The sequence below is a fragment of the Chiroxiphia lanceolata genome, chromosome 3 (assembly GCF_009829145.1).
Source record: "Chiroxiphia lanceolata isolate bChiLan1 chromosome 3, bChiLan1.pri, whole genome shotgun sequence".
Lineage (NCBI taxonomy): Eukaryota > Metazoa > Chordata > Aves > Passeriformes > Pipridae > Chiroxiphia > Chiroxiphia lanceolata.
The window spans coordinates 60,495,049-60,522,023 of record NC_045639.1 but is presented as its reverse complement, the minus strand read 5'-3'; the positions used below and the strand labels follow the sequence as shown (position 1 = coordinate 60,522,023).

Genomic DNA, 26,975 nt, shown 5'->3' with positions numbered 1-26,975 from the left:
GGCTGCTATGGGGAAATGAACTCCGGCTCAGCCAGACCCAATACAGGACGTACAAGTGGGCTGTGCACATGGAACTGTCTCCCTGCAAACAGGTTTCAGGCCATAGCCTATCTTACTAGTATTCAGTCCTGCAAGTACTTGAGCATATTAAAAATTCACCCTTTTGTTATGCTTTGGAGCAATGAGTCACAGAATGAAGACATTTCATATGTCAATATACATTACTGTATATGAGCTTCTAAGGTGATGGCTTTTATGAGCTGTCCTTCAGTATATGTATTCCCAGCATGGGGCTAGAAGTACACCTCTAATTGGACAGGGGATGTCTGCAGCCTGGCCAGCTTATGGGTATGCATCAGGCCACGTGGTGGGAGAGGGTCTGTAAAGGCTCTGTAGTTAAAGTGTAGACAATTTGCAGGGCTATTGCAGTGCAGCCTACGTTGACTAAATGAAACAGTAGTTTGGAAACCAGGTGTCTATGTTACCAGTTTCTAAGCTCCGCTTAGAGGTGTAGGCTGTTAGTTCAAGTGTGGTACTCCACTTGTAGGACTACATTAATTCAGGTTGGAGTAACATCCCAGTCAGACAGTTCAAAGCATGGGTAGATCTGATGAGTGGGAAGAATTGCTCCGGAGGTACAATTCCTGTTGGTGTGATATTAAGAGTGTCTTTGTTTTGATATGTCTATATGCTGAAAGTAAATTTTTTTTTCTTCAGTGCATGCAACCTCTGAAATAAATATTAAAAAGAAAAGAAAGAGGACTACTGGAAGGGAAATTGAAGAAGGCATCGAGAGGAAGAAGAAAAAGAATAAACAGTATCAACCTAATTATTTCATTTCTCTTCCAATTACTAATCCAAAGGTGATATTCTTTGTTATACTAATTTGGTATAACCAGAATTACTTTGTTTATAAAAAGAACAGTGTTTGATATTGTGCCAAACAATTTTTTTTCAGGCATTTTTAAAGGAGCATTAGCAGCCTATTCAAAGAGTAACTTTAGGTAACATTTTTGTGAATAAAATTGCTTATCTGGAAAAGACTAGAGGAAAAATATTTATCTTTTTATTCAGTTTGTCAGTCTTATGGATTTCACATTATTTTGACTAAAGCTGGCTGAAATTTCCCCTCTGTGCTGTTACAGTATTGCTTATTTTGTTGTTCACTTAGAATAAGAAAGAGAGACATTCCTATTTAATTTGGTAAAAAAATCTCTAGCAATATTTTTTAGCTTTCTTTATATTTGGATCAATTGCTCTTTTAGCATTGCAGTTTATAGCTTAACATTTTCCAGTAAAATTGATCATCTTATTTAAAATTCAAACAACTGTTGTTTTAGTTAGATGTTCTTCAAATGGATTCAAGAAGAGCAGAGAGCTCTTTAAGAAAATGTATTTTCCTGCAGTTAGCATGAATCATCTCATGTAGGCAGTAAATGAGAATGATTTTTTTTTTTATATGCTGCTTGTTATCTCTGGTATGTCTTTGATACCTTATGTGTCTGAAACAAGGAAAGTAGGTGCATTATGTTTAAAAAGTTGAACCCAGCAGTTTAAAGTCATTTGCAAATTTAGTTGTTTTTTTTTTTTAATGTCAGGAGCTATCTCAGTTGAATTTTGAATTGTCCTACATCTGTACTATCTGTTCTTTAAGAAGGTAAAAGAAGATTAAGAGAATATGAAATGAAAATAAACCAAAGTAGGTTTGAAAATTACAGTGCAGTCTTTGATTCTTCAAAACTTATTATGTGAAGAAAAGATGTAAGGGCTGGGATTGTAGGATTCAGGATACCCTGATATGAATATTGTGGGATATTTTTTGTGCCATCTTATTCTGAAATATCTTTTCTGTCTGTTCCATGATTTAACAAGTGCAAAAATAATGTAGGGGTTATATAATCTGATAATTGAGAATTCCTGCTCATGATTGTTATTACATTTAAAGGCTGATTGGAAAGGTCTTATCTGTGCATGCTTTTTTATATGTCATGTATTTTAGTCATGTATCATTTACAGAGGTAAAGAAACAACTCTCTAAATTAAATCTCAGAGCATTTGGAAATTCCAGGACTTTGCTAGAAGGTTTTGTTTATACTTGCCTTAGAGGTACAGTTGTTCTGAAAGTAAAAATACACGTTGAAATTTGTATAGGCAACATTAGCCAAAATTGAGACACCTGGTTCCTTGATAGCCAGAGGGAATCTGGCAATTACTGGTAGTTATTTCAGTTAGTAATGGGAGACCTTTATTTTTTTGAAGATCTGATTTTGTTCCAGTGAAGTATTTTAGGCATTAGTACTCTTCCTTAATGTTTTATGTAGTAATTTAAGGTTTACACAGAGAGACATTTTGTAATAAAGGATATTTCTGAAACATTTAATGAACTGTTCCTCTTGGAAACTGAACAGTTTCCTTGTTTGAATTTTAATTATGTTTTGAATCTTCAGAAATAAAAGGCGTCGTTCCATTAATTTTGAATTTATATTGAACTTTGTGTTATTACTTGTGCAAAAATAGTTAAATGGATGATGATCATTGTATCTTTTCCTGTTCATTTGTTGGTTTGGGAGTTTTTTTAAGTTATGGCTTACATGGTGTGTTATTACTTGGTAGGTTAGCCTTTCCAGGTTATCCAGTCATGATTATAATTATAATTAATCTGTTAAATCTTTAAAGCTTACAATCTTTATATTTACTTACTAATAGTATCCTTACACTAAGCAAAACTGTGTTATTCTATCACTGTTGTAAATAACATATTTCAAGTAATGGGAGAGGGGACTTTGAAATCAGTATTTGAGGCCTTTTTTTTGAGCATTTTTAAAAAAAATTCAGGGGAGGAACTGATATAATCTACCTTCAAACATTTCTTTTAATTAAGTTAGGAAATGTTAAATAAAAATAGTCAGCATGATAGCAGGTTTAATAGCAATTTTTAAGTTTTTATTTATGCAGTGAGTCATAACAGCATTGGAAGAGTCCTAGTTTGCTTAATTAAAATTCAGTACACTCAAATGTTAATTGCACCTTAGATTTATTGGAGAAAACAAAACAAATCTGAAGTTATAATATACATTGTGATGGCACATCTGTTGTGCTACATTTTGATCAGATAACTTCTGAGAAAACATCTTAAAAAGAAATTTCTGAAATTCAGAAAAATATACTTGAATTTTATTATTTTTTTTCTTTCCAATTAGTGTTGATTATGTAGAGCATTGTCACTCAGCCAGAGAGAGAGAACATACTCAGTCTTCTTTTTATTTTACCTGTGTCCAAAAAGCAAGCTTTTTCATACTTTCCTCATAGGTTCAGAAATAGCTTCTCTCTGGAACTGCTGACTGGCCATCTTTGGACTTAACCCTGTTCCAAAGCCATGTTAGTCATCAGGTTTTTATTTAGCTTGGTTTCTAATGGAGTTTTTATAGGTGTGAGCCTGTCCTGGGTTTTTGTGAGTTTTCAACCTGTTGTCCAGTTTTGGACAGAAAAATTGACATCTGAGAGGTACTAATTTCATACAGTGTTTTGTGCAATTGGTGCTTGCATAAAAGAGCAAGCCTTGAAAGAACTTGCTTGTGCAGAAGACTGTAGTGTGTGTGTGGCAATTGCCTGTTGTTCTAGACCTGCCAGCTGACAAATGAGTCTTTGCATGTTTGTCAACCAGTCAACCCCTTGTAGATGGAGATAAGCCAGCATGTGTTGCTTCTTGCCCAAGCCAGAACTGAACTATATGAGCGAGCTGCAGGTAGTTTAGGACATGAGCAGGAAGGGACCTGGAAATACTACTGAAGGAAACTATGTGGATAAGGGGATGTGGGGTATTGGCTGCTAATGTAAATGCTGAATAACATTGATCTCTTTCAGAACTAGGATGGTTTTTACTGCTATGAGAACACAATTCCACATCTGTCTTCTGTATTTTTTCCTTTGCCAGCTCACAGGAGCAGATGAAATTTAGAAACAATAGTTGAAAATGAAATGAAAGTGTAATTAATATAGTCTATTTAGTTTTTGAATTTTGTTTCTTTTTTTTTCTTTTACCAAGATAACTGCATTTACTTTAGTTTATAAACTGAAATAATTATTCAGTCAATACATCATAATTATTGGGGATTCCACTTGCCAGTTCTTTCCCTAAATGTGGGTTAAATTTCTCCTATATCTGAGACGATAAAAGTGCTATTTATCCAGGATAAGGCCAATTCTGACATATGAAGGAAGATTGTCTTATTAAAATATGATTTATGATAAAATGTTGGTGGAATTTTCTTCGTATGTCTTACACTATCTAAGACACGTGGTTTTGTAGATGCCGTATCACCTTTTCTGGCAAGTGGCTTTTATCTTCTCTTCCCTAACCTCCCTAGAATTAGTTCCTTTGAGTTATAATTTAGTTATATTTTTATTACACTAATAGGTATCTATGGCACATTAGGTAAAATTCCTGCATGGCAAAACTCATCTTAAGAAATTTGGTCAGAAAAATACTTAACACTCCCATTAGATTGTGTTTTTTTTCCAGGAAATTTATGTGTTCCTTAGATTAACAGAGCTACCAAAATATCTCAAGGCTTTTTGTTTTATTTTTAACCTGAGAGCTACTTGTGCTGATTTTATAGAAGTCAGTATATACTTGTGAAGCATTCACCACTTGGTTTCTTATAAATAAACAACAAAAAAATCAAACTGAAGTTTTCTACATGCTTGTTTTAGACTTTATGCACTCAAACTGATTTGTCTGTAATGTCTTTGTTTACTGTGCTTTAAGAAATAACTCATTTTGTCAGATGGTCAAGATTATTGTATTTGATTTAATTTTCACTAACATTTTCAAGAATTGTTGCAGGGTTTTGGTATTTTGTTTTTTAAATCACTACAATACAACTAGCAAAATGTCAAGCACAGTCAACATTTTAGATACAATTTATAGAGTATGTATAACCATATAAATAATTTTCAATGACGAAAATGTAATTCCAATTTTAAAGAGAAAGGCCGACAGTGTTAGAACTGAATACATCTTGTATGGAAATTTGTTGAAATACGTTTGAAGAGTATATAAATTTTATCAGTGTACTGGACGGTATAATCAGAATTGCAAATCGGATATCGCTACATGTTATTTACTAATTATTCATTTTTTGTATGTGCCTGATCCTACAAAGATCTCTTTGTTTTTCCAGTCACTTTTCTGCACATATCAACATACAAGTTTAGCAAAGTGGGCAAATTCCTTGAAAAAGCTTTTAACTGGTCTTACTGGCAGCATAAAACTGGATAATCTTAATCTCCTTCAGTAATTTATCATAGTTACGGAAGGAAACTCCTATTAATATGTGATGGACAGTGTCCAGTCCCTCTATTCGTGCCCAGTTGGGGTTCACTCAGGTCAATTAGCACATCTTTGTCAGAGGATAAAACTTTCTTCTGCTAGAATGGTTTTTACATAAACGTTTGATTTCAGTTTGTCTGTTTTCTTGTTCACTTGCATGATGGGATACAGTAATTATAGTGGCTAACTGTTGTTTCTGTCTTTCTTCCCAGATTACTGTCAGTATTCTGGCTGTCCAAGATGCAATAATACAAAAGGATCAAAGGCTTTCCAAAGCAATGGTTCGCTCTGGCTCATTGCATGTCACCATGTTATTGATGCATTTATCCAGTGAAGAAGAAATTAGCACGTAGGTATTTAGTGTTAAATTAAGTATATACTAGTATTTTTTCTGGATGCATTCATAAAAAGAAGGGTTAACTGACACTTATTTTTTTTCAAAACTCAACCCTAAATTACAGGGTTACTGAACATTTAATTCATGTTGGTTTTAAAATGCTAATATTATTATTAGCCATTTTCATAACTTATGGTGTGTCATGAGCTCTGAACAAAGTATGCATTTTTCCCTTGTGTTTTTCTTACCGTGTGCTGAACTTGGCATACACAAATCCCATGTTTGCTAAAGTAATTATTTTAATTGATATAGGGGACACTGAACTCACTAACACGGGAATTAAAAATCTATTAAAGTGCAGATTGCACATAAGAAAGTGAAAATCCAAAATAGAATGTAGGAGCCATTTAGTAGTCAAAGGCATTCTTCTGATAAGTATGAGTATTCTGACTAAAAACATTTGACACACCTAAAGTAATGAGAGATCAGTATATCAAAATCAGTTATCTTGCTTGTTTTCCATGCTTGTTTCCTTGAATGCTATATCCTTGAGGCCTCTACTCTCCTGCGAAGATGCAAATCTGTCAGCATCTTTATCCCCAACCAGTCTGATCTAAAGGGAGAGAAACAGCCAGGAACAGAGAAAAGAAAGCAAGCAAAGAATACTACATCTGATGGATTACCTCCCCTCTTCACATGCCTTTTGTTTCCAGGAGGAAGCACACAAGCTTCCTCCTGCCTAGTTCATGAGCAAACTGTGATAGCACCTGAAAATCAGTGAGAACAACCACCAACTGTTTATGTGAGATTTTATTTTGAAAGGGTTTGAAGTATGAACTTTTTAAAAAGAGAATGCAAAAACATATCTCAAAGGCAAGTATGCCTCCTCACAAGTACTTTTTAGAGTCCAAAACTGTATACCAAAACAAATATTTTCAAACTCTGGATCTTCTGCTGCTCTTTGAGCTCCTTCTCAGCTTTCACTGTCTGACTGCCACTGAAGCACTGACTTACAGAGTTCTTCTCTGCCTCTCCCAGCAGAACTCTACAGTCCAGGCACTAAGGACTGTCCTCTAGTCAGCAGCAGCAGCTTCCTCAGAGATTCACCCCTTTCCTGGCCAGATGCCTCCTATAGGTTTCTAGCTCAGCTATCCTCAGGTATTCTAGATTGCATGTTCTTTTATATGGGATTTCTTTTTATTATCATAACTGAGGGTTTTTGTCTAATCTTTTGGGAGAACTCAAAGAGTATAAAGCTGACTTTTCCTTTCTTTGCTCCACCAATTTTTGATACCAGATTAATGGAAAAAACCAAGATCCAGCCTGCAAAAGAACTTGTGTGTAACATAAGGGGAAAGTAGTCTCTCAAACAAAGCGTAGCTAGTCAACCCGGCATCTCAGAGTTCACAGATCCTTAGGTTTGGATCCATTAAGTTACTTAGATATCTACAGTTTTTCTACTGTGTTTGCACAATAGTGCCTCTGTCTATACAGAAATGAAATGTGTTGAATGCTATTTGAAGTCAAAATGCGTGATAAGAATGTGCTAAACATAACATTCAATTCGGCACAAAGCCCTTTGTACGGTATTTTAGTACATACAGCTTTCACCCTGAAAATGGAATATCTGTATTCTAGACCGCTCTTTCTAAGGGAATCCAGACCTGCAATTCCCATGTAAGCTTTCTAACGATTGACTGTGGTCTGGCCTTCATGAATACACGTTACATCTCTTTTTGTAGGACTGTATGAAACCAAGAATGTGAGATTTTGAAGCTAGAAAGAAAGCAAGCAAGCAAGAGTCATGACAGCATTCCCTTCAAGCAAAGGAGTTCTAATCTGTGCTAACTGTATGCATAGTCAGGTGCTAGAAATCAGGATGCCTGCCTTCGCAGTAAATATGAGATTATCATGCCAAGTTTTTCTTGCTTGTTTTCTGTCAAACACTTCATGAATCTCACCTTTTCTTTACAAATAAGACCGCCGAAAGAATTCAGTTTGGTTTTTTTTGCCAGATTGCTTTTTCTACCAAGTAATCAAAATTAAGAACTCAGAAATTTCTAAAAAGAAACTACATGAATTTTAAGTGCTATAATATTTAAATTACAACAATGTAGAAAGAAAACAAGCACTGCTCCTATAACTCTAGTTTGTATTCACTGGTAATATGCTGTTTAATTAATTTTTTTATTTCCTTTTTTCACTTTGAATCAAAATGCCTGTAACTTTTTGATATCTCTGTGAGTTAGTTGCACTGAGTGTAACTACTAGTTGGCATTGTAAATACTACTACTTGGTATGGAATAACAAGAAAATAACGCTGTTGTGTTTTTTTCTATTGACTTCAGTGGAACTGTTTCTCCTTGTGCATTTTTCTTACAAAGCAATTGTTAGACAATATCAAATGATTAGTATAATACAAAGCCCAAGATAGAGTGAGATGACAACTATTTTTCCAAATATTTTAGCATTTGCAAGGTTATATATAAAAGAAAAAATAGAACTAAATCTTCAGTGCCACAGTGCTGTACAGAAAACATAGTGCACTGTTTGAATTGATCTTTCACAGAGCTCATCAGGTAGACTTGAGCTCATCAGTGAGTTCAGCAGCCAACCCTACAGTATGGAAATATACATCTTTGTTCAGCTGAGGAACAGAGCTTTCCATGACTCTTTGTGTACCAGTTCTTATATGTACAAAATCTAGAGATGGATTTTAGATAATGTGCATGATTCGCAGCTTGAAAGCCCACTGCAAGCTTTGACTCTGAAATATTTGTTCTTCAGTTTCATGTTGTTAAATAAATCTATACATGATTATGTGCAGCAATCTGACAGGTTTAACCAGTATTAGATGGTGTTTTTGAAAGGTCTTGAAATATAGGACATAGAGAAGACACAGGAACAGGCTTGTCCAACAGTGGTAAAAGGGTAGGTAAGTGACAGAGACTGTGCTCAAGGTAAAATATCATTGCCGAGGAACAAGTAATGGCATTGTTGTTTAAAGTGGTTATACAGGAGCTAAAGCACTTCTAGATTATAGATTAAAGCCCTGTAAAAAGACCACAGCAGGACTCTTATCAATCAAGGATATTTTGTCATGAAGCAACCTCAATGTCTTTCTTAACCTGGCCTAGGTTTCAATTAATGCATAGTTCTCATCAAGAGTCCATCTCGTTAAACACAATGAAAATGTGTGTAAAGCTGCTTGTAACTGTACAGGCTTAAATAATATAGTGTAACTTACTGTAGAAATCATGATTATGGCTTTCGTCCAGCTAGGACAGAAAAAGTAAAATTACCTCATTTGAGCGTTTTAAACCTATTACTGCCATCTAGCGTTTATAAAGTCTGCATTGGTTTAGGGAAAAGATTGAATTCAGTTTTGTTGAGTTAAAAACTGAGCGTGTGAGAGATCTCTTAGAAAATACTAAAAATGTTTATGTGTTTTTTGTTTAGCATTTGACTTGCTTCAAGTTCAGGTCAAAACAATAATTTCATGTAATGATGTAATTGTACGTACACTTGATGTGGCTAATTAAAATTATTATTAAAAGGTTACCAGGCTTGTACCTGTTACTTTAGTTATTGTGGGCATGCATCAGTTCTTACAGAAAATAAGCATAAATTTCGATAGTACAGTTCTCAATTAGCTTAATTGTAGTTTCCGTATATTTTTGTCATTGTATATGTAGTGTCACTGGTCACAGGTTTGATCCCCATATGGGCCCTTCACTTAAGGGTTGGACTTGATGATCCTTGTGAGTCCCTTAGAAAATAAATTGATACTGAAAAAAACTTTATTACATTTTTTGATATGATGATTAATAGCAATGTTAATAGTATAAATATATTTAACATAGATATTTTCTTTCCTCTTGACAGAGCAGTTGATGCTCTTTCAGAGAGCAAGGTTTTTGTAGAAGATCTCCTGAGAGGAAAAAGAGTGGATTTGTCTTTTCAAGGAATTGATCACTTCAAAAATCAAGTTGGATTTGTGAAGTTGGTAGAAAATACAACTATACTTATGGAAATAGCAGGTACAATTTGTCAGTTTAGTTTAAGTGCTTTGATGACTTTTAGATAAATGAGAATGGAGCACAAAGATAAGTTTGTGCTAATTTAGCCAATAATAATTTTACAATGGTAAAGACTACATAATGAATTTCCTAGCATACTTGGCTTAGTTCAAAAGAATATTAATGAATTACAGACAGTACTGTCCTCTGATATCTTTATATTTCGATATGTAAAAACCAGGGTACAGATTTGTAGATGGGATGTAAAGACTCTATGCTACCTTGTTTTGGTCCAATTTTTTTATCTGCTTATGAGTCTGTACTTAAACGATGCTGTTTACAGATATTTAATAAAAATTCTCAGAGAACAGTACTGTCTGTAATTCACTGTTGTCCTTTAAAACTATCCCAGCAATTCCAGCTATTCCCTGGAAAGACTCTTTTAAAGAGTTTTTCAGTATTGATGAATTATCTTTTGTGCTCAGAGGAATGTAAGGTCACACCATTTTTTAATAGTGCAATAACCCATATAGGACATTTTGCAGAGTAGCAAAGACTGCTGCTGTAGCACTACCTCTTTGCAGTCCAATACAGAGGAAAAATGAAAAAAAGTATTTATTAATAAAGTGTTTTCTGTAGCAATTCATTTAGTTTCATTTCTGCAGTGCCTTTGGAAAACATTTAATATTTTTTAACTCACATTTTAAAGGAAGATTGAATAGAAGAGTCTGACCTTTTCAGCTTACCAAATTGCTTATGCTGTTATTGGGCAATGCTTTATTATTTTATGCAGTGCTTGATAGGGAAATATTTCTAATGTTCAATACGGTAGAAATTGAACAGTTCTTACAGTTCCAGAAAGGCTTCAGTGGTCAAATAATCCCATGCCTACTTCAAAGATTGAATCTACCAAGTATTTCTTCAGTTATTGGATTATATGCTTCCTCATCCTTGTCTTTGAGTTTGTGTTTAGATTTCTTTTACAGGTGACAGAATGGTACCTGTCCTGTTTTATAAACAGTTAGATAATTAATAAGCTGTATTCCCTTTCAGTACTACTTGTGAAAGTAGGTGAATGGTTTCTGTTAGTGACAGTAACCTTTGATTTTGAGAAGTTAATAGTTAAGAACTCCAAAATGAATTAAGTTGGTAAACATGGAGAGACAAATATTTTTTAACTGTAGAAAATAAAGGAATTTGTTATGAGTGATTTTCTACACAGATTAGTGAACCAGGTTTTGGTCAGAATTAGATATGTAGAGATGAGATCAGAGGTCGACCTTTGTTTTTCAGTTTGACAAGCCATCCTAGTAGACAAATTCATAGTACAGTTGAATTTAGCAAACAAGCAAACCTATATTTTCTTTGTGAAGCATGCCTACTGATACTCATTGGTGAGCTTCTTTGTATAAGCTTTCTTTGCTTATATTAGAACTACAGCTGTATTTTACTACCTTCTCCTAATACTGCTGTTTATTAAAAATGTTTCTTATTTCAGTGCTTACATTTTCCAACATCATGGATAGTTTCTTGGCCTTAGGGCTGTCGTTCTGTGTGTACACTTATATAGAGCGATGTTTGTTTTTTCTGAAATCAGTTCTGAAAAAGGGTAGAGAGATGAACTTTACCAGAAGAAAATGGTAAAATAAATGAAAATGTTTAATGTGTATGACTTCACTTTTAACGTTTCTTAAAGACTGTCATAAATGTAACTTTTGAATTGCTACTGATTTCAGAGTATCTTCTTGAAACGCTAATATTCCTTCTCTGAAGGTAACCTATAATTCAGGAAAGTAAATTCAATTTTTGTATTGATGCTTGTGCCAGAAAAAAAGTAATTTAGCTCTGTAATTGTGTAACACAACATTATAGAAGTATATTTCAATTATGTACGAAATCAGTGGAAAGGCCAGGTATGGGTAAGAAAAAAACTAGTACATTAAGTAGCTTCTGTGTATGTGTTTATTATATTAAATTGCAAAGAATTTTATGTAAAAATAATGATCAAAATAGGTAATTTATTATTACACAGATGTCCTTCAGGGCAGTGCAGTTTGAAATATGAAATAATACTAAACAAAAGAATCCATGTGAACTCCTTAGAACCGATGAGGTAAACAAGAGAGTCTATAGAATTCTCCCCCTCCTCCAAGCATATCACATGTATAATTCCTTTAATGTAAGAGTACAGGTAGTGAGCTAATTGCAAGACAGTTTAATTTGCATGGTATGTTTACAAAACATTAGCAGACAATTCTCTAAGGGCCAAACCTCCTGCAGGTGTTGCATTCTGGTGAAAAGACCACTTACTTTCTGGGCTGTACTTGACACATTAAATATACCTTCTAATATAAAGAATCATATTAGCAGAAATGTGCTGTTGAGTTTTTCTTTAATACATTTAATATATTAATTCAAAACAGGCTGTATGTCAAGTTTCTTCTGTTCTGTGGATAGTAACCTGAATACAAAATTTTAGAGAGACAGCTACAAGAGAGAATATTGGAAACTCTTTTCTGCTGGGCTGCTGTTATGAGGATCAGCTATCAGCTATCCTATCAGCTCTTAGTATATACTGCTGTAAGGCTATATATGTTTGACAGATTTATCTGTCACAAGTTTATTCTGGTTCCTAGTCCAGCTTGCCTGTGTTATAACTTGTGTCCCTTGAAAACTGCTATTTTAAAGCTGATACTGGCAGAAAGACATGAAAAACACCAGTATTGCCTGCAGGATGCTAATCATTCTGTTGTGGTCCATAGAACAGTAAAGAGAGATCACTTATGCAGCTGGTTTGATTTTTTACAAAACCTCAGTTTAGTTTAATAAAGAACTACTGTTTTGGTACTTAAAGATTATGTATGGTTTCTGCTATGCTCTAAGGTAAATTTTGACTTCATGTTTTATTTTGTGTTGTACATGAATGTTGAAGGAGAAATACTGATAATACAAGCAATAGAAAATACATTAAGTTAAATTAGTTGCTTGTAGGAGCCCATTTAGTTATAAGTTCCCATAAGTTATATGGGAAATTGTTCAATAGTAATAACATCTGAATGTGGTAAGAGCATGTCTGCTAATACCAGTGTAAATTAAGTTTGCCAGAGACAAAAGTCCAGGAAAAGGAGAGCTAGTGTGAGTTAAAATACATTAGCATAATTTAATTATCTACCAGGAATAGTGCTAAAGTGTACTGACAGAAATTTGAGGAGTATTTTAATCACTCTTTGTCCAAATCTCTTTAGAAATGCTGTGCTATCAGTGACATATACTCTTACAGGACTTTTTAAAAACCTCTTAATGTCCTTAATTTAATGCTTTGCTACACTACAGAATATTTGAAGGACTGTTATGGTTTAATTCCAGCTGTCAGCTAAGCCCCACACAACCACTTGCTTATGCTTCCCTGGTGGGATGGGGGAGAGAATCTGAATAATAAAAATGAGAAAATTTGTGGCTTGAGATAAAGACTGTTTAGTAGGTAAAGCAAAAGCTACACACTCAAGCAATAAACAAAGGAATTCATTCACCACTTCCCAGGTACAGGCAGGTATTCAGCCATCTCCAGGAAAGCATCATGCCTTTTGGGGACTTGGGAAGACAAGTGCAGTTACTCTGAACGTCCCCCCCTTCCTTCTTCTTCCCCCAGCTCTAAATATGCTGAGTATGACATCATACGGTATGGAATATTCTGTTGGTCAGCTGGGGTCAGCTGCCCTGGCTGTGTCCCCTCCCAGCTCCTTGTGCTGGGGTGGGGTGAGAAGCAGAAAAGGCCTTGTCTCTGTGCAAGTGCTGCTCAGCAGTAACTGGAATATCCCTGTGTTATCAACCCTCTGTTCAGCACAAATACAAAACACAGTCCCATACTAGCTACTGTGAAGAAGATTAACTTTACCCCAGCTAAAACCAGCACAAGTACTAAGTGAATTTGGAAAAAGTAATGAATTGTTTGGCTTCAATATTAATTTTGATAATTATATTGTAAATGCCATTTGAAGGTGATAGAAGTGAATAAGTGAATCCTGTTTTTTACCTGCAGGATTTGCAGATTTTGATTTTATGGATTAATGATGCATGTTATTGTCTGACCATGAGAGGGAGCTTCTATTTCATGAGCAGAAAAGTTACTCTTCTGTTTCTACATATAAATATTTCATTTGCTTTTGGTCCTTTGTTTTTATGAAATGTTGATTTGTTGGTTTGAATATTTTAATAGAGTTAGGACCATACTAAACTGGCACACAGTACGCCTTAGTCATTTCCTTTAACTTCAGTTTTATACGAATGACATTTAGTTTAATCTCACTAAATTGATTTCCCAACAGTCCACAATAGAGAGAGAAATGGAAAGCAAGTCATGCTGCCCATCTTCTTCTCTAGGTACATTACAGCTTTACTTGGGCGTAAGCTTACGCTGCCACCATACCAAAGCAATCCAACCCCTTCTGTTGTGCTGAGGAACTGTGCAGCCACATGGTGAATTCAACTCTGGTTAAATTAACATTTTTACCTTTGTCAGCTAATTTTTAACCTGTTCACTTTGTCAGTGCAGTTTACTGTGTAGCTACATGATTGTCAGCACAAAAGATAGGAGCAGTGGCAGGCATGGGGCTGGAGTGGAACGGTGTATTTTGACAAGGATAGTACTTCATGAGCTTCTTTAAAGATTACAAACCCACACATTTAGCACCTATTTTAGGGTGAATTACATTGCCTTGACTATAGACAGCCCAGGGAAATAGTTTAATTCAGTTAATTTAGTTCACTTTAGTTATAGATGGCTGAAGCTAAGATAAATGAATTTTGCATTTTGTCAGTTATTCTTAAGTCATTTCACATGATGAAAAAATTGGGAACTCAAAGCTATTGTAATTTTCCACTAAAACAATTGATTTGTACAAAGCGAACAAAAAGCTGCTAGTCCAAATTGCTAACAGTTACATTGAAAATGTACTGCTCTGACAGGTTTTCTTCTCATCCATGTGCCACTGGTTATAGTTCCTACTAATGTGTTTAGCAGAACTCTGCTGGGCTGTGTAGAAACTTGATTCATCCACAGCAAGAAGAGAAGCATGCTCCAGAGTTGGAAGTGGCAGTGTTCTGCAGTCTCAAGAATATTATTATGTCATTAATATTCTTAATATATTAATATAACGAGCAGGAAAAAATCCTAAGGATTCTTTTGTTGATTTCATTACAAGAACCAAGACACCTTCCTGCTGATAGTACTTACTTACATAAAGAACTGGTTCCAACAGACCTAAGCATCATTCATGCCTTTTGATTCCTGCATGCAACCTTTTCTAATTCAGCTTTGCGTTACATGACAGTTTTCTTGGTTTTAGGCCCCATGACTAGACAGATGCCAACAATAGGAGCAAACATTTTAGTGAAAATGAACACTCACTATTCCTTAGTATAAAACCAGTGAGTTTTATGAGTTTGTACTTCCAGTGGGTAAATTACTAAATAGTTTGTTCTGGAGCCTGACATTTGATCAGTTGCATGAGAATATTAAGTGCTGTGCTCTTGCCAAATCTCTTAGCTCACCTTTTTTGCATGTCACATGCCAAGCAGAAGAGGATAAAGCAGATATGGAAGAGCAGTAGACTGGGACAGGGGCCTGGCTTTGGCACGCTGGATTGCAGTGACTCTCCCACCCTTTGACTCTACTGCTCTTCACCCATAATCTTAAGATTTTTATTAAGACTGTGAGAGGAGTCAAAAAGATTTTTTTCAGTTTGCTAAGAAAAATGTGATTTGACTGTATATTGGTATTTTCAGCAAGATACCAGGAGGGCAGACACAAGAATAAGGGTTTATTAGAAGGGAAGTCAGGGTAGCAGGAATAAGTAGAGGATCTGTTTGTAAGAGGGAGGATTTTGGCATTTACTGATCCAATGAATGAGCACATCTTTCTTCTATATACCTGTGTGGCGATGGAGAGAAACAGAACAAACTGCACATACTCCTGGTGTGCGTTTGAAGTAACAGTGTAGCTCACTGATATATGATAGTGGGATGGTACAGTGACAGCTCACTGTAGAAAAGCCTAACTAATATATAACCAAGTAGTAGTGGAAGAACTATTGGGAAATTGGCTTGACTCTGGTTTACCTTTTGGCACATCTCTTAAAAAAACGTAAGAACTTAATAATTTTAATATGCTTTTAACTGGTAGTTATCACTGTAAGTTATGTATGCTCAGCTTTTCTTCAGTTCCAAGTGTAAAGTTGAAAAAATTTTCAGTGAAGAGACAGAATACTCTTTCTAAGTCTTTTAATTGAAGGAACATGGTTTAGAAAGCAGAAATTAATAGTCTGGAAGAAAACATACATATATAGCAATTTTCAATATCTAATGAAATCTTGGAATAGAAGATGGCTATTGCTATTATGGAATATGGCTCAATATGCAGTTTTTCTTTGAATCATTCTGTATTGATCTAGCTGTTGAATTTTTGAGCCTTTCCAGTATATAGTGGTTCTGAGTAAGCTTCATATGTCAAATTTCCATTCTAATTATGGGGAAAGAGTTGTCTAATGGATTCAGCTGCATCCAGTATAAGAGAGGCAGATTACATTCAGTAATTTTGGCATTTTAAAAATAAGGTACAAAATGGTATTGTAGAGTACTTCAAAGTACATGAAAGATAGTCTGAAAGCTGTCCAAAAATTTGTTCCAGGAAGTCACTGAGCTTGTAAAAATAGCTTTAATGTTTCTAGGGTATACTTTGAAGCTGCAAACATTGGTCAGCCTGAGGCTAATAAAGGAAAACAGATCTTGTTTGATTTTTCAGTAATGATAATGTCTGGAGAAAAGATGGGAGGTCCTCATTTGTTAAGACCCATGGATATGGTCTGTCTATGTTTCTTGTCAATGGCCTCTAGTTTATTTCAGTTCAGGCAATACCCATCATAAACTTTAACTTTTGTGTATTTGCTGGTCTACAAATCCACTTCTATGCTGTCCCACAAGCCTGGAACTTTGTCTTGCCCACAGCATCCATGTGTCCTTCCCAGGTTTTTTTTTAATCCCTTCTTGTAGCTACTTCTTCAAAGAGCTGTGTGGATATTAATGACATTACATTATCTTTTAACCTTCCTGTGCTCTCAGGAAAACACTTCTCTTTGTTTCTTTTTTCCCCTGCACCTATTCAGATTTCTGTCTATTTTGAACAAGAAAACATTTTGCTAATTGTTTGTAAGTCACTTTAACCAGTAAAATGTCATGTTTTCCATATATGTTGAAGTCTGAAAAACTGGGGCTATCTGTAGCACCAGCAAGCGTGCCCAATGTCTTGAGCCTGTGATGTTTAATACGTCTGTGCCCTGGCAAAGCTGTGAGAGAAGTCTGATGACCAAGAGAATGTGTATGGACACACACACACACACACACACACACACACACACACACACACACGCGTAAATCTGTTAAACTTAAAACTGCAGTTTCTCTCTGAAGTTGTTTCCTCTCCTCTGACCCAGCTTTTCATTATGTTTTTTTCTTGATAAGAATTGCCAGGTACGAAAGAAAGAGGAATTTGGAAAGATAAATAGAGCAGATATCAAACAAAGCTATTTAGCACAAAAGGAAGATGATCAGGCCACAGGGTTGCTGTTCAGCAGTGTAAAGTGTAGGTGCCCAGCTGTCCCACCCAGTGTCCCACACATTCACAGTGCCATATGGTCGATCTGCCCTGTTGAGAACCCCGGGCTTACAGTCCTGGGATCAGATGCACATTGGCAAACCTCTGGTCTGATACTAAGCTCTTACTGGAGTTAGGACACCCAGAGAGGTGCAAATCTTCACCAGTACAGATCCTGACTGCAGAGTGGGAGATAAGACTGCATGGCATAAGATGTGATGGCAGAAAAAACCTGGAGCTTTTAGAGGGGAAAAAAAGACTATCCACAAGACTGAGTCAGAATATCACAGGGCAGTGTAAACCTGATTTTGATAAGACTTGCCCTTTGCTGGAACATCAAAGTCAATAGGTCCCCAAATGATGCAGTTCAGAGAACCAAACACAGGAACCAGAAAATGGCTTTGTTACAGATAATTTCAGTTTTAAATAACTGTAACATTTTATTAACTTTCTAACATCAGAAAATAAGCAGGCTGTTGGATGCATGGAAATACACACACACCATAACTAAATCGACTTATTTGAACTTCCATATCTCATTTTGAAAAAGCAGCAAATGGGTATTTGTATTCTTCTGCTTTGATATGTTAATCCATTATTCAGCAGCATTTGTGTGCACAGCTGCACAGTAGCTTAGTGGGGATTCAGTATAAATTTAGAAATGTTTCCTGAAGACAAAATTCAAAATAATAGAAGTGGGTAGGCTGTACTTGTCTATAGATACATAGCTATAGCTATAGGTATATAGTTAGTCTATAGCTACAGATACCTGGCTGTATAGATTTAGATACACAGATGTATTTATCTATATAGCAGTTATGCTTGTATGTACATACATGGGATGAGAGAGAGAGAGAGAGAGAGAGAGAGAATATGGGCACAAACTGGAATGGAGGAGGGTCGCTCTGACCATTACAAAACATTTTTTCACTGTGAGGGTGACCAAGCACTGGCAAAGGTTGCCCATGGAGGTTGTGAAGTCTCCATCCTTGGAGATATAAAAACCCATCCAGACATAGTCCTGGACAGCCTGTTCTAGGTGGCCCTGCTTGAGCTGGGAGGTTGGTCCAGACGACCTCAGGAAGTCCCTTCCCACCTCAACCATTGTGTTATTTTCAGCATTCACCATAGTAATAGGATCCCTATTGCCACTGTGTAAAAGTTACAAAGGTTTTAATCAGGTGGTCCTTTCAGCATCCTGTGAGTTAGAATAAGAATTTGGACTAATTCTGTTTTATAAAATGCATCAGCATCTTATAGGTGGGAAATGAAGGCTGAAAGAAAGTTTTCAAATGGGCTGGTTTAAGAGATGGCATTTGGTTCATTGATTTCCTTGGCTTCTTTAGAAATTCCAACTTTTGCATAGACTGTGGAGCCTGAGCTTATAAATCATAGGCAACAGAGAAAGAGAGGTGAATTTTGATCTCCAGATCCCAAGTGAATACTCTGAGCTTCTTCTAGAACTTTTACGTTGCAAAGTAATGCATAAACTTGTAAAATCTCCTCTTAAATGTGGTTTCAAAGCAGCTCACTTAAATAAGCAAAAAATTGTAGGAGTAAGGACTCTGGAATGAACATGTTAGAGGAGAGTGAACTGGGAGAGTTATGCTAGATAGCTTTATATGCCTATATTCTTCTTCCTTGGACCTTCCCTATTTTTTTTTAAGCCAGCTGTGCTGTTCACTTCCCAGTGTAATGGTGTTTCTGTCAAGTGGGAGAATAAAGCATTGTTGAACTATCAAGCCCAAAAATAATACACTTAAATGAAAATACACGTTATGGTAAGCTTTGATTAAATTTATGTGATAGGATTATTTTTTCCCATTTTAATTTCAGTTTGATAGTATGAGTCAGCTAGACCAACAGCAAGTGAAAAATTCGAAGTTGTATTTGCAAAGAAAAAAAATTTTTTTTCAGTTTTTCTGATTTCAGTAATAGAAATATTCTACTTAACGGTATTATTTTTGTCACAGGTTTAATCAATTTTATCTAAACCTGTTTTCAAAATTGTTACAGAAATTTTTCACATGCAGTATTTTAGCTAAAGGCAACATGGAACATAATTCAAGAGTTATACTGAAATTTATTTCCAAGAAATTAAACATTATATTGGGTAGATAAATTGGGAAATAAATAGTAAAGTAGGTCAGTGTTGTAGAGCTGCTTTGGCTTGAACTGTAGACAGATCAAAGTGTACATTAAAAATAGGAAATTAGTTTAGAAGGCAACAGTGAAGCTTAAAAACCCAAATAAAAAATCATCAGCATACCTGATATATTTTCCAATTCTGGCATGTAAATCCAGGGCCACACTTAGAGCTTTCACTTTCAAATTTCTCCTTTGGTCTGAGTGGGAGATTACCCAAATACAGAATAGTGGTTTTGAAGAAAGACAATTCTGTCACATACTTTGAGTTTTTGTAAAGTTTCCAAAACTTTAGTGAGAGTGATTCTTGAACAAGGATAATGTTGAATTCTTATTTTGATAGCAAAAACAGACAGCTCTTTTGGACCAAAAAAATGGACAGCTTTCTAATTGCTTTTATTTTAGTAAAGCCAAATTTGTGACCTGCATTAACTGGAAATGTAAGACCATTTTCACATGAAATAATATATACCTTTGAAAAAATATGTACCTTTGAAGTTAATTAGAAATCTTCCTGCCTTTAGTACTCATCATCATGTTTCTTCCATGTGAAGCAACTGTGACTCAAATTACAGTTGAAAGCACATTTTTAAGCATTCTATTAGGTAATATCTTTGTACCTCTGCACTCTTCTCCCCCCCTCAGAGACTATGAAGAAGATATTTCAAGAAAAGGGGATCTTGGCAGGAGAAGAAAGAGCTTTTAAACCACATCTGACCTTCATGAAGTTGTCAAAATCAATGGAGCTACGTAAGCAGGTGAGCTCACATTTCATGTGGATCAGCAGCAATCTAGAAAGTTTAATTTGGAGATGCACAAAGGTGCTGCTTATGCTGTAGCATCACACTCTCTACTTTGTAACCAGCTGAAGAGGTAAGACTTTAAAAATACTTATTTTATTTAATAAAAATAATGTAGTGCATCTACTATATAAACATTAGTCCTGTACTGTAAGTTACCACTCTTGATATTCTCAGTACATTAATATCACGGTCTGTTTTCTGTTGTGAAATGAGGCAAGACCAAAGGCTAAAAGTACTTGTTAAAAATTACAGAACTCTAATTAGGGTGTAGTTTGTATACACGTGCTGTTTGTTTGCAAAGTTTTGTTTCCGTATAGGAGAAAACAAGCAAGTAAGCAGTGAAATTTCTATTTGGATTATGCATAACAGGCAGACTGTCCGTTCTCTCTACTGAATATGCTTTGGTGAGTTTCAGAGTAGCGAGGAAACCCATCTTCTATATTCTCTCTTGCAGGCAGTTATTTCTTGCCTATTTATTAGCTTTTTTTGGACAAAATACAGAAATACATGAAAGTAGGTTATAACTGTCATAAAAATATATAGAAGCAATACTAGTGGACCTATTTTTTATTGCATACTAATTTAACTGTAATACTGTATTGTATTATCTAACATAAGGTATGTCTTCGTAAATTTTTTTTGTTGACCTTGTATAGAATGTTTTATGTGATCCTTTAACATTGTCTAGGAAAATAATTTTCAGAAAAAATATTTTAAATTGGAATTAAATTACATAATATTTTAAGTTGATTTTTTCCTTAATAGTGGGCATTAAAGAAAAATACTTTAAAATTTAATTAGAAATATCTAAAAATGCTGAAGGTGCACATTTTAATTAAGTAGTATTCTGAAATCAGTAGGCAGAAAGCAGTGAGATTTCAGATACATAAGAAATTTTCAAGGGCACACATACTTGCTCTAAAACAGAAATAAGGACTTATCCAGAGGATGCAGGTGGCATATTATAGATATTAAATTTGTGAGCTCACATTAGCTTTTGCTTGTATTAACAGTTTTTTAAAAACACATTTTAAAAATCCACAGCTCTTCTAGAATATCAGCTCTTCAGTAATTTAACTGTTTGGTTTAAACATCTAAAACAATCAGGGTGGGGTTTTTGCCATTCTGTTTTCTGGTTGTTTTTTGGCTGGTTCTTTGTTTCATTTGTATTTATCTACCTTCCATGAAATATTAGCCAGGATGCATACTTTCTGTGTTATGATATTCACTGCTGCTGACAGAACCAGGTCAATGTCATTCCAAATCATCTTCCTTAGCCCTCTATAATGCTGGATAATGCATATGGTATTCTAAAGATATACTGTATAGAAAGATACTGTGTATTAAAAATTTGTAAATCTTTCTCTGTCAATTCAGTGTCAGGCATAAGCATTAATCTTTACTATAATTTTTTGTTTCATTGTGTACATGCATTTAGTTAGATAGTTTCGTGCCTTTACTGAAAGCGGTAAATACAAATACGAAACATAAAAGGAACGATTATTTCGCAGTACGTTTTAATACAATGTCTAGTTGCATTTTGAGATCATACAAGAATATGAAAAGCAAGGAAGGGGGAATGAATGAAAATTACATGTGAAAGCATATGAAAGACCAAATAGTAGTAAAGTGGTTCAGTACAGTTCTCAGCTATAGCTTTATAACTATATTAATTTTTAAATGTAAGTTTCTTTATTTGAGGCAATATTCTTTTAAATCACTCTCCTCACAATGACATCTAAATTCCACCAAATTTATCTTTTGGGGGGGAAAAAAAAATCATTTTTTTAAACCCTAATATAGCTTTAGGCAGTTTGAAATGAATTTATTCTGAAAATACATTTACAAAACAAGGAGTTGGAGAATTCAGAACTAGGAAAGATCTCAAGAAATAAGCTTTTCACTTTGAAGGCACAGCATTAAGCTAAAAATGGTAAATGCAAAAAACTTGGAAACAGGTATTAATAAAGGATAAAAGCGTGAAATAAAGTTCATTAGAAAAGAGCTATATGGTTTACTGTACCCCTCTCAGCTTCTTAGATTAAAGGACTCATCTACCTACTCAGAAGTGGGAGCAACACATTCTTCATGCTTAGTTGGACATTCCTGAGATCAGATGCGCCACTGAAAACTTCCCAAAATCATTGTGCTGAGATCTCTGGCATTTTGGACAGAAATGATGGTATAAGAAAAGCCACAGAGTTCATTAAATCCCCCTGTATTTCCATTTATCAGCCTCTTTGTCAGTGGTTTGTATTGTGACAACTGTTACTTGCTGATACGAGCATCTGAGGCACATGCTTATTTGGAATCTTTGGTGCTGATCCTAAAATGGCTTTAGCACAATACAAAACAATAAGCATTTTGCTTTCACAGTCTTCTAAGACCAGTAGAAATGTGTTGTGATTTTTCTACAGTATATTTTTTTAATCTGTGGTTCTAACAACAGGGACGAAAAATGCACAAACTGGGTGACCCAAGAGCTGAAAGAGGTTCTTAAATTCTCTTCTTTCCCTCTTTCTACACTCATATGGTACACCATATTGAAGTACTTGCTTTAAACAAGAAGAAGAAGGAAGGCTTTAACTATAGACAGTTTGTTAAAAGCTAAATGTACTGTGAGGTGTTATGTCACAGTAAGCATTCTTTAAATTACCAAACTTTCCTGCTGAACATAGTGGATAAGATGCAATCTATGCATTTACACATACCCGTTACAGGACTGAGGCTGCAGAAGGTAGCACCTCCTTACTCAAGAACTCTTCCAAGTCCACATGGGGATCATCAAGGTCTAAGCAAAGAAACTTTTCTACAACAGACTTGCATTTTTCCACCCGATCTCCTTTTGAAGGATGATCAAGACATTTGATAGGTTTTCCACTGCGAATCAGTTCTGATATTTCCACTCCTCTTTCAATAATTTTGGCTGGCATTCCTGCTAATGCTGCAATGTTGGCAGCATGACTAACAGTGGACATGCCGTCTTTGATCTGATAGAAAAATATCAACTCATCTCCATCCTGGTGGGTCTCCATGGTCAGATACTCCAGAAGAGGTGTGTCAGGCAGGAGTTCTAGCTGCATTAAACTGTGAAAATTAGTGGACACAAAGACCTGTGGACACTGTGTTCCTTGTCTGATCCAGTACCTCAGGACAGCAGCCAGAAGGGACAGGCCATCCAGTGTGTTTGTCCCTTTACCAAACTCATCAATAAGTACCAGGGACCTCTCTGTGGCATTGTTTACGGCCTTTGCAACCTGGTTAAGATCAATCATGAAAGTGGAGAGCCCTACAGAAACCGATTCCCTACTGTGGATTCTTGTGTAAATGCCATCAATTACTCCAATCTCTGCCTCTGCTGCAGGGACATAACTGCCAATTAGAGCCATAAATACTATAAGACCTACTTGCTTTAAGTAAACACTCTTTCCAGATGAGTTGGGCCCTGTGATGATCTTTATTCGTCTGGTAGCCTCACCACTGTTCACAGGATTGGCCACGAAAGTCTTTGCACATAGTTCCATGAGTGGATGTCTTCCATCCTTGATGCGGAAGCCGTGGCGGTGAGTAAACTGAGGTCGGCAGTAGGCGTTCTCCCGGGCCATCGCTGCCAAAGCTAGGAGCACATCTAGGTGTGCAGTGTACTCAATCACACTGTTAAGTACTTCAGACTTCTCCAAGATCTTTGTCTGCAGCTGGTGCATGATAAGTGTTTCCTGGTCTCTGATCTCACAGTGCAAGTCACCCAGCAGGCTGTCTAGCTCCTTAGTCCGAGCACTTCTGTAGTGCAGTTTATCGTTTGACAAGAACATGAAGTCCAGGCCTTCAATTTCGAAGTCACTCTTTTCCACCATATCTGGTAGCCGTGGAATGGAGAGCAGGAACCCAATCAAAGGAATGTAGATCACACAACAGGAAGGAATATGATCATCCAAAGTCTCCAGTTCTTTTCGTGCCACTTCTGTAAGGAAGTCTGACAATCCCATCAGCTTTCGTTTCTTCTCATCGATAGTGGCATCCACATTGGGTCTAACAGTGAAGCGGTTCTCTGAGAGGCTGCCTTCAAAGTCTACCACTTTGCTGATTAGATTAGCAATGTAGTGCAGATCATCAGTGAAGACACATGAAATAGTCTGAAAAAGTTCAATAGTGTTGGGCAGAGAACGACATATGTCTCTAAGGCACACTGCATTGTATGCTGTTTTATAGAGTGCTTGCCAGTCACTAACTTTTGTGTTGGAAAGAGTCATTCTTTTTAGAATAAGAGGCACATTTTTAATATTCTTGAGGCAGTTTTGAAGAGTGAGGACTGTTTCATGGTTCTGAGCCATCAGGAAGAAGCTGATAACATCCAGCCGTTTGTTCAGCTCTGTCAAGTTCCGAGTAGGTCGTGTGAGCCACAGCCTCAGAAGTTTTTCTCCCCATTTGCATCTGCAGCGGTTTAAAATTCCATATAAGCTGAATCCTTCTTTTAGTCCACTGGACAGCTTGTACACAGAAGGATGGATATCACTTTTAAATATCTGCAGGACACAGTAAGTGTCTTGGTCCATATTCACAGTATCTGACAGCACAAATTTTTTAAAGGCCAAAATAGGAACTGCTATACTGTTGTCTTCAAGCTCAACTCCAACCCTTCTCCTGTCTAGAAACTTAAGGAGGCCCCCTAAGGCTCGAATCATGAGTGGGCTTTCAAAAGGGATGATTGAGGACAAGTAGAGAATTTTCTCTGTTGCAGTCATATGAGATGGGATAAATGGAAATTGCCTAGATAGGATCCTTTGCTTGCTGACTTCTAGACCAAAATCTATATTAGGAAACAGGACAATTTCTGGTTTTCCAATGTCTTTATCACCAGCAGTAGCTGTTAGGTTGGTCAGGAATTTGGCAATATTCTGGTCCTGTTTTGCACTGGTCACTATGCATTGAGGATTAAGTTCCCCAGTCACTTTTTGCAGTAACTTGAGGTCTTCATTATCAGGTATCTCAGGCATGAAGTAGACTGAGCAATCTTCTGTATCATAATAAGTAATTGCCAGCTGCCCTGCATACCACAAAACAGACATGTGTGTCTCAGAGCCCTCTTGGTCCTCTTGTTCGGGCCCAAGCAAGGCATGGCTTGTGGATGATGTGGCACTCATTCTGTTGGAGAGAGATATTTTTATTTACAACTTATCCAAAAGGTCCTGAGAAGCAACTGTAATTGACAAGAGGAGGTTAACACTCACTCTTCCAACTCTGGAGAAACTAAGAATCTACCAGGCGTTAACAATAAATGTTCAAGTGGACAGATGCAGCCAGCATCTGAAAAGATACAGCTGCCATCTGCTTACAAGCAAGGTGTAACAGAGCAAACTACCAGCAATGCTGGATTTACAGTTTTTCTTTCTGTTCTTTATTTTTTTAAAGTATGTATGTATGCCCAAATACCCATAAACACAGTCATGTACATGGGCACGTATATATCCATGTACAGAATCATCCTCCCTCAGAGGTACGCGAGACACACATGTGCTGACCTCAGCTCCTCACAGCAGTGCAGCCCATATCCTGGCCATCATTTCAGGGTCCCAGCCCGGTATTTATGTAGCACTATCACACAGCACCAGTTTCTATACAAGTACATAAGGGATCAGCCATATTAATCCCCTGTCACCACCCCACTTCCAACCCTCTCTCACCTCTTCCCCCTCTACTCACCCTCCTCACCACAGGCGGGCAGCTCGTCTGGGCTGCTGCCTCTCCTTGTAGCCCAGAAGTGTTCTCCTGACCCCCCTTCCCCTGTCTCTCGCCGCCCTCAGGCTCCCCCCGCCGCCGGGCCCCGTCAGGATGGCCGGGCCCGCCCCCGCAGCCGGGCCACCGCCCCCCCACCCCGCTATCCCGCCGCCGCCCAGCCGCACACGGCGGGCCTGTCCCGGCAGAGCCCTCCGGGCCCGCGGGAACAGACCCTCAGTTGCAGGCGGCCTCCCGGCTGGATGGAAGCACCCCAGCGGCGTGCTGGGTGTGCGGTCTGGTACATGGGACTCGAGGCTGCTTGCGTCTGTGTTAAGGTCCGTCACCACTTGAGCCCTCCTGCCCCTGGTCCCACACCTGGTTCCAGCCCCTGGCTCAGACTGCCTCTTGGGAGCAGCCGCGGGGACTGCGGTTTCACTGCAGGCTGGGGACAGCAGGCTGCACCTTTGCGGTGTGCACACAGGGGAGGCATAGGCAGAGTTAACAGACATGGCAGGGCTACCAAAGGCTGTGTCGCTGGTGCGCTGCCAGGCCTGCAGGAGGTCCTCATGCCATGCCTCTCCAGGCCCACGTTACACAGCCATGTCCCTTTACAGGCATCATCCATCCATTACAGTGCTTCCTTCAAGAGGCAGATGTCTTCCTCCTGCCCTCCCAGGACCAAACACTTCAAAATGGCCTCTCAAGCACTCGTTTCTCACCCCCCTCATTATGGTTTATCTCTATAATCAGCATTTATACTATTCCCATGTGGTAACAACTTTTCTCTTTCATCTCTACTGCTCCAGACCCTTTCAGTTAAGAAATGAGCCATGCCCTTCCCATGCACCTGCTTTGTTTCATCCTTTCGCATCACACAGGCAGCACTCTAGCAATTGCTCCAGTTACTAAAAATATCATAGTTTTGCCATGGCTGCTTTTCCAAATACATTTCAGTAGTGCATCACAAGCAAATCAA

General features: G+C 37.0%; 2 protein-coding genes across 8 annotated transcripts in view; one reads left to right on the top strand and one right to left on the bottom strand.

Annotated features, from left to right (window-relative positions):
- Positions 1-26,975, top strand: part of AKAP7 (A-kinase anchoring protein 7) — an 82,941-nt gene that overhangs the window by 7,423 nt on the left and 48,543 nt on the right. For all 3 annotated transcript variants that reach the window (XM_032682482.1, XM_032682480.1, XM_032682481.1), the window contains exons 3-6: positions 718-863; positions 5,545-5,681; positions 9,555-9,709; positions 20,127-20,239. In XM_032682482.1, coding sequence (XP_032538373.1) covers positions 718-863; positions 5,545-5,681; positions 9,555-9,709; positions 20,127-20,239 — 551 coding nt within the window. The remainder of the gene's footprint in view (positions 1-717; positions 864-5,544; positions 5,682-9,554; positions 9,710-20,126; positions 20,240-26,975) is intronic.
- MSH5 (mutS homolog 5) lies at positions 22,124-26,655 on the bottom strand. Of its 5 annotated transcripts, none has more exons than XM_032682477.1 (3): positions 26,375-26,655; positions 22,992-25,481; positions 22,124-22,440 (listed from the first exon to the last, which is right to left on the bottom strand). In XM_032682477.1, exon 2 carries the CDS (start codon positions 25,423-25,425, stop codon positions 22,999-23,001), a length of 2,427 nt encoding a protein of 808 aa, XP_032538368.1. In that variant the 5' UTR covers positions 25,426-25,481; positions 26,375-26,655; the 3' UTR covers positions 22,124-22,440; positions 22,992-22,998. The 5 variants fall into 5 exon arrangements, with proteins under 5 accessions (XP_032538368.1, XP_032538367.1, XP_032538370.1 ...); XM_032682476.1 differs by lacking the exon at positions 26,375-26,655 and adding an exon at positions 26,232-26,346; XM_032682479.1 differs by lacking the exon at positions 26,375-26,655 and adding an exon at positions 26,232-26,339 and having other exon boundaries at positions 22,992-25,426.